This window comes from Pundamilia nyererei, unplaced genomic scaffold (assembly GCF_000239375.1).
Source record: "Pundamilia nyererei isolate P.nyererei 1_Seehausen unplaced genomic scaffold, PunNye1.0 scaffold00059, whole genome shotgun sequence".
In the NCBI taxonomy this organism is placed as follows: Eukaryota; Metazoa; Chordata; class Actinopteri; order Cichliformes; family Cichlidae; genus Pundamilia; species Pundamilia nyererei.
Genome location: NW_005187460.1, coordinates 1042685 through 1050716, shown reverse-complemented (window position 1 = coordinate 1050716; position 8032 = coordinate 1042685). Strand labels below are relative to the sequence as shown.

General features: G+C 39.6%; 1 protein-coding gene across 2 annotated transcripts in view; it reads right to left on the bottom strand.

The window, feature by feature from the left end:
- Window positions 1-4584: 4584 nt before the first annotated feature.
- The window catches only part of LOC102204112 (Na(+)/H(+) exchange regulatory cofactor NHE-RF2), a 39497-nt gene continuing 36049 nt past the window's right edge, over window positions 4585-8032 (bottom strand). Inside the window, exons 4-6 of one of the 2 annotated variants that reach the window (XM_005734537.1) lie at window positions 7858-8011; window positions 6266-6390; window positions 4585-6165 (exon numbers count right to left, since the gene is read on the bottom strand). In XM_005734537.1, the coding sequence (XP_005734594.1) occupies window positions 6001-6165; window positions 6266-6390; window positions 7858-8011 (444 nt within the window). In that variant the 3' untranslated portion in view covers window positions 4585-6000. The remainder of the gene's footprint in view (window positions 6166-6265; window positions 6391-7857; window positions 8012-8032) is intronic. The other variant, XM_005734538.1, reaches the window with a different exon arrangement.

Genomic DNA, 8032 nt, shown 5'->3' with positions numbered 1-8032 from the left:
CACACACACACACACTCACACACACACACACACACACACACACACACACACACACACACTGAACAGAATATAAACTAAGGCTGGAAAAGAACAGGCTGCAAATAGGTGAAAATAACTGTTTACACTGAGGTATTACAGTGCAGGAGAACAGAAAACTAGGGTGCAAGACAGGCAATCATCTATCATCAGTAGTAGGTAAAAATGCTTGCATCGGCTAAACAGAAAGTGCCCACCTGTGGCTCTATTCTCTGCTTCTGTTCTCCTGCTTCTTTTTCCTTTCTTTTTTTTTACTGTTCTGAAATTGCAGAGTGCTTTGAACGGCGCCTGTCCTTTGATGTGCTGGCGTCACTGCTCGGCCTTGCCATAACCTCCAGGGAGTTTGATAATGTGCCCACGTGTAGCACTGCCTTTTCACAAAGATCAGGTAGGGCACTGGATGTACTAGCAGACTGAAGCAAGTAAGGTTTGGCCTACTTCCTGGATTCCTAAATCCTGGTTGTGCCCCCTAGTGGACTACCCTTTATTTATTTTTTCTTTTTCATTATAAAGGGAATTTACATACACCCACAATAATATACAGTGACTGGACGCTTTATTACTGTTCAACTGCTTGTTAATGTAAATATCTAATTATATGGCAGCAACTCAATGCATTTATATGTGTATACATAGTCAGGAGGAACTGCTGAGGTTACAATTGAGCTTCAGAATTAAGAAGATAGGTGATTTAAGTAACTTTGAATATTGGTGGCAGGCAGGCTTTCTAAGTAGATCAGAAACTGCCGATCTACTGGGATTCCCCAACACAAGCATCTCTAGGGTTTAAATGGTCTAAATAAAAAAGAGAAAATATCCAGTTCCCTGGATGAAAATGCCTTGCTTATGTCATTGTTCATATCAAGCTGATAGGAAGGCAACAATAACTCAAATAGCCACTCATCACAACTGATGTACGCAGAAGAGCATCTTTGAACACACAACAGATGGGCTAAAGCAGCAGAAGATCAAACTAGGGGCTGTTTTTGTTGGCCAAGAACAGGAAAGTCTGGAAAGTCTGTAAAAATGTTGGATGGTCAGATGAGCCTCAAATTCTGCTTTGATTATAGAATTTGGCATAAACAGCATCAAAGCATGAATCCATCCTGCCTTGTAAAGTGGTTCAGTCTGCTGCTGGTGATATAATTGTGTGGGGGATATTTTCTTACTAAACTTTGAGTGTCTCAGTACCAATCGATCATCTTTTAAATGCCATGCTGCCATGTCCATCCCTTTAGGACCACAGTTTACCATCCTCTGGTGGCTCCTTCCTGTGAGCTAATGCTCCGTGTTATAAAGCTCAAGTCTCTAATTGGTTTCATGAACACGATAATGAGTTCACTGCACTCAAATGGTCTCCACAGTCACCAGATCTCAATTGAGCATCGCTGGGATGTGGTGGAATGGTCGGATCTACATTAGTAGATTAGTAGCTGGGAAATCTGCTGCTACTTTGTGACGCTACCATGTTATTATGAACCAAAATCTCTGAGAAATGTTTCCAGCATCTTGTTGAATCTATGCTAAGAAGAATTAAGAGACTTCTGAAGGCAAAAGGGGATCCAACTCCGTACTACCAAGGTGTACCTAATGCAGTGGCTGTGACTGTTTATGTTGAAGTTTGAGTGTTGCATGTATTGCCAAAATTTTTTACATATAAAGCCAAGATTAGAGAAAAGCCAAATGTGATTTATATTAGTTTTGTTATTTCATATACAATTAATATTCTCGTGTCCCTCCAGATTTATTTTGGGGGTCCAGACCTCCAGGTTCTGAACTGTTGCAATACCCTAAAAAAGGCTATTTCTCACTAATACAAAAAGTAGCTTATCATGAACCTGTGCTTTGCTTACGTGGTGAAATAGTCATAGAAGAAGACTTTGTGGGGAATGAGTGAAGAAAGAGCGAAAAAAATTACAGCCAAAGGTCGTTCTCTTCAAGGCAGACGATAGCGGTGCACACAAAAGCCTCAAATTCGCCATGCACGCTCACATGTGCACGCAAGCGCACTTTTGACCTCGGTTTCACCTTTGTCAGCCCAAAGAGCTCAAAGCAGCTGGGTGGAGGAGAATTCTGACAACACGCTGAAACTGAAACTGTATGCCCACATAATCCTGGGCCACAGAGGGTCGAGTGGGTTCAGGGGGAAAGAGAGGAATGAGGAGCAAATGAGAGATACTGTGACTATAAAAAAAAACACCAATAGAGAGAAGAAATGTTTCAGTGATACAACGTAGGTCAAAACAAAGCTCAAATCCATCTTAGAGAGAGTGATGGAAACACCATTGTCACACTTTATTGAAAAAAAAAAAAAGCAACCTGCCACATATACCGTATTCTTTTACTGTACAAACATGAGCCGCAATAACAAGAGACTGCTTTGCTGATTGTCAGAACATACAGAGCGAGCCCTACAGCGCACACAGACAGACACTGAAGATGAATCACGACACTGTGTGGAAAGACTGTGGTCGTGAATGAGAACAGAAATCCACTTGCTGTCATACATTATATCAATATTGGTTGGATTATGGCATGTATAACTCCTCTCCACACACATTGTGCACCCAACGTGTGTGAGCATGTGTATGACAGCTGTCCCTGTATGTGTAATAATCCTCGGTAAGCTCCATGGCTCCCACAGTCTCTTCCACTAGATCCTCCAGAGCATCTCTGACCTCAATGTGTGCTTCTCTGACACTCCCTACAACCTACAATACACCACACAAACTGCTCAAGCTGTAGGTGAGAGATACCATGACTCCAACGTACTGTCTTCTTGCAGTCGTCAAGCAGGGCTGTCACTTACAGAATACATACATACAGATATTTAGCTTCATATGCAATCTCTACGAGTGTACTTGCATGGATCCTCTTATATTGAAAAGCTGAACATTAAATAGTTCAATGTTATGGTAAATACTCATACTTTTAGTTTTTGTATTGTGAGAGGATAGATGCCATTCTGTTGTTTGTAAGTAAAATAGAAAGCTATAGGGAGTAGCTGGCTAACTTAGCTTAGCACAAATACATTAACAGCTAGCCTAGTGATGTGCAGTTAAAGAGATAAAAACAAAAGTGTTTTGGCTCTCATCTTTTGTCCAGTTTGTCTCAAAAGCTCATTAAAAAGAAAACATATCATTAAAATAGACCACACAAGTTAATTAGTGGGCTTTCTAGGTGAATTTGTTCCTTCCGGACACAGTTGCTTTATATCTGGCCGGAAGCAGGAAAATGTACAGAGTTGTGCAACAGACTTGAGCCACCCTTCATTTTTTCACATTTTGTTTTCATAGACCCAATTTTCTTGTAATTTTTCTCTCTTCTTTTGAAATTGGCTGCTTTTTCAATCATTTTCAGTCCAGTCTTTGTACCTTCTTTTTTTTGTTAAGCACTTAAAACTGACCTATGACTCATTCAAGCTTAAAAAAGGCATCTAACTCAAGGGATAAACCAATCTTGTATGTAGACATGACAGACAACTTAGCAAAGAACCAGTTTAAAATGATATCTTTAGACACTTTGTTACTTTCAACCTATCGAGAAAAAAAAGAAAAGAAGAAAGAAATGACAAGAAAGCTATCCAGTCGTTAAGTGATGACGTGACGAATCCTACTTCCGGGCCTAAAGTAGTCTGTGTTTAATATGGCTTTTGTGTTGTTAACATGTTTAATGTTTTGTATTTTCTTCTATTTAATCTCAAAAAGCTCCTAAAACAGTCAGTGATCACTGTTGGGATCCCTCGGCTTTTATTACCGCTAATTATTTATCTAAGCTCAGTTTTTAAAATCTTACGATGTAACTACAGCCCAGCCCATGCAGCAGTATATGAATGACTAACTTTGTATTGTGGATTGATTATCTCAGTCGTTCTCCTGGCTGAAGTTTGGTCCGTTTACAGCATCCTGCCATGTGATTACATTTGTTCCTGACCACCGAGAACACTCACGTTAACTTTTATCGAGTGGACAAACGTTAGTGTGTGCTCACATAGCTGTGTCGCTAGCGGTCACGTAGCACATCATTATATACCAGCTAGCCAAACTTCAGTAACCCTACAAACTTCACTGCTGTTTAGTTTTCTGTCTTCATTTATGTTGGAAGTGATAACAGAGCCGTACGTTTGAATTTGTTTCCAAAGTCCCGCAGTCAGGACATGTTATATTGTATTTAGATGGAAGCTAGCGAGCTAACTTCCTGCTAATTTCTACTCCGTTAAATTTCATAAATTCCGTTTTCACGGATGCTTGGATGATAAACTCAATGTTACACCTGGTAGAGCAGAACGCTGATCATTTTATTACAGATGAAAGACTTTAGACAGTTTTTCAACTCTCAGTGATGCCATAGTGATCATTTGACTTTGGGACCTGCAGCGAAGTTTGAGCCCAGACACGGCTAGTGACGTCAGACTTAAAGACCGGATTAAAAGAATTCAGGCTATGTTGAAAAATAAAGGTGGTCATACAAAATATTGACTTACACTCTCATCAGAATTTTTGCCTTACATACTGTATTTACAAGTATATTTGCATGTTTTGTTAAATCACTGTGTACATTTCCTATTTTCCTAGCAAAATGTAGAAAAAAATGAAAGGTGGCTCAGGGGTTTCTCTCAGCACTGTCACAAAATATTGACCTTCCTTGAGCACAAATCAACTTGATAAACTTCACATTTACAAGACAATACTATAGTTAATACTGACTGATTATTAGCACGTGGCCAGCAATTACATTTCCCTTCCAAAGCTACTTATAAAATGATGCTGAGCTTCATACCTTCATATTTAACAACTTACCTTTGAATCAAAGTCCAACAAAACATAACTAGCTCATAAAGTGTAGGCCACTTCACATTAAATCTGAATAATGCTGTCTAATACAAATACATCTTCAAATTATCTAAAGTTTATTTTCTCCACTTCATCTGAATTATTTAATGTTTCTGGGACATTTTAAGATGATGAATGAAGTCTGGATAAACATCTATTCCGTTTAGTGTCAAAAGGGGGTCTCTATTCATGGTGTAAGTTTGCCCCCTGCTGTACACATCGAGCCTTCAATAACAACAACAAAACTCATCCCTCACACTATTTCCCCTGAGAAACTCCCTCACTTTTCATGCCTATTATTTCCTTCAATAACACAATTAATAATAGTGGTGCCTCCCTTTGTTATGCATGTGTGCACTGGAGCACTTTGTAAATAGAGGTTAGTGGTGATACACTTATTACGACTAATGGTTAAATAACAAGTAGGGGATTCGTAAATCAAAGTAATCGACTCAAAGTAAAGGTACGAATACACGTAGGATACACTATGCTCAACTATCATTTTCTTTATCAGTGGTTACAATCAAACATGGGATCAATGGGCTGAAGGTGGAGGGTCTCAACTCTTTCACAGTGATCTTCTGTCAAACTTTGGGCTTCTTATGACTTCTGTGGGACAAAATCCCCACATTATCCACAATCATTCATGTCACAGTGTCCTCAAAAGTCTCTCAAACGCAGTCCACGATGATGGGATACTGTTTAATCATAGTCGCTTATACTTTTTAAATATAAAAATAGCTGTCAAAAAGAGTCTCTAGGAGTAGGGAGAATGGGATAATCAAGTAAAGACAAAGGCAAATTTGTGAATATTTGACTGCACTTTCCCCAAGGACAGCAGTACATGTAAGGACAAAGTTCCCTTCTGAGCATATTTTTTGCAGTCACAAAGTCATATAGCACTTCCTTTATGCTGGACTTGAACGAAAAGGAACTATTAAGTCACTTAAGAAGTAAAATCCTTCGAACAGTTCTGTCACATTAAATCCCAGGATGAAAATATCTTCTGTTTGAAGGGTTATCTTGGTTTTTTGTCTAAGAAGAAGAGAATCTGTATATCAAGAGGATAAGTCTCCCATTCAGGGATCTGCATAAATCTCTGTCCTTTGTCGTGTCCTTAGAGCAGAATGTCTCAGAAATTGCTGAAGAGCTCATGCTTCTTCGTCCAGTCCATCTGCGGGGCCTTCCTCTTTTCTTTACCACGGACCTTCCTCTTTTCTTCTGCCGCCGTAGCACTGAGACTCAGGCCCATCTCGGCAAAGGGGTCAGACAGCTGGCCACCTTCATCATCTGCCAGCTAGAAATGATGAGACAGACAGATGCAAACAAAGGATTAGGGTAGAGGCTTTTATGTGGAGGTACAAAGCCCAAACATGTCACTGTGCACGAATGCTCACATCCACCTGCGTGCTGTTGCCCTGGCTGCTGAGGTCAGAATGCGTGGACCGGATGGACTGAGTGGTAGAGCTGCCATTGATCTGAGGACTGGGGGAGCCATTGGATATGGATGGACCGTCATAGTCTGCGAAAACATTCACATATGAAGGAAGTGTTTTCCAAGCCCACGGCTTATTTGACATAGTGCTTGTCTTTACTTTTGTCATTATTTGATAATAATTGTTCAAAAAAAACTAACTTTACATAGGAAGATACCCCAAATTATTTGTTTGTGTATGCTAGACTTTTTAGTCAGTGCTAAGCAGATGACCTGAACAAATTAAAGCCAAATTAGTCTGGCTGTAAAAAGCAGCGCTCCACTGCCACCACTCTTTTAAAGGTGTATAATGATCTTTTTATGGCGTCTTATGGATTTTACTTCAGTGCAGTTTTTAATACCATTAACTGTAACATCTTACTTTATAGGCTTAAGGTTTTAGCTGGTATCGCTGGCTCTGCGTTAGATTGGTTTTCCTCTTACTTATCTGATAGGTCTTTCTCTGTTAGGGTTGGCAAGTGCACCTCTAACATTGCCTCCCTAAACTGTGGGACTCCACAAGGTTTAGTCATGGGGTAATTAGTATTTTTCTTTTTAAATCCTAAATACTTTAGCTGGCATCCTTCAATCTTTTATTGATTTTTCTTATCAAATGTTTTTACGTCGATGACATTCAGCTTTATATCCCTTTAAAACCTCACCAGCTGGACAGGTGAGGTTCTCCTAGTCCACTGTTTAACACAGATTAGTCATTAGCTCTCTACCAATTACTTTGTTTTAAATATCACCAAGACCAAGATCATAAAATATGCCAGGCTCAACAATTCTTCCCTGGGCTTTAACTTGGATGAAAAATCTTTATCTTTATTGCCTTTTTCATTTAAAGACCATTTCTAAATTGCAACATATGGTCTCCTCAGGTGAACGGGAGAAAAATATTCATCCATCTGTGCCATCGTGTTTAGATTACTGTAATGCTTACATTCTTGGACAAATCATCTCTTTCACCTCTCCAAGCGATACAAAATACTGTGGCCATCCTGTTAAAAGGTTCTAGTAAGCTCACATCACTCCCATTTTATCCTCTTTACATTGGCTCCCAAGAGATTTTAAAATTCTTATATTTACAAACAGAGCACTAAATGGCCAGGCTCCGGATTATTTATGTCATCTACCTACAAATTGCACTGCTGCTTGATGTCTTCATTCACAGGCTCTGAATTTGTTAGTTTTCCCTGTACATGACTAAATAGATGAGAGGGGATAACAAAGCCTTTCAGCCTGTGGCACCAAAACCGTGGAACAATCTATTACTACAAGTTGACTCCGTAGAGTCTTTTAATAAGTAGTTAAAGCTTTTTTGTTTAAACAGGCTATCTTTGTGACTGTCTTCTAACAAAGAAGAAAGCTCTATCTAGTTTATAAAAACTATAAACATCTTTTTTGAAAAAATGTTCACCAAAATAATGCAATAAAATATCTGCCATGTGCTTCCTCAACAGGGCTTCTTGGAAATTCAAGCCCATCAAATAGCCTGATGTAGCACAATCCCACCTTTTACATGGCTGACTGTGGGGATCAATCCCCTCCTCTTGAAGTGCTCGTCTGTTTCTGGATCCACCACCAACAGCCAGGTTTCATCTCCCCCTTTCTTGATGAAGGCCACCACCTCTGCATGCCGCATGCCCTCGATGTTAACGCCATTAACCTGGAAAACACACACACACAC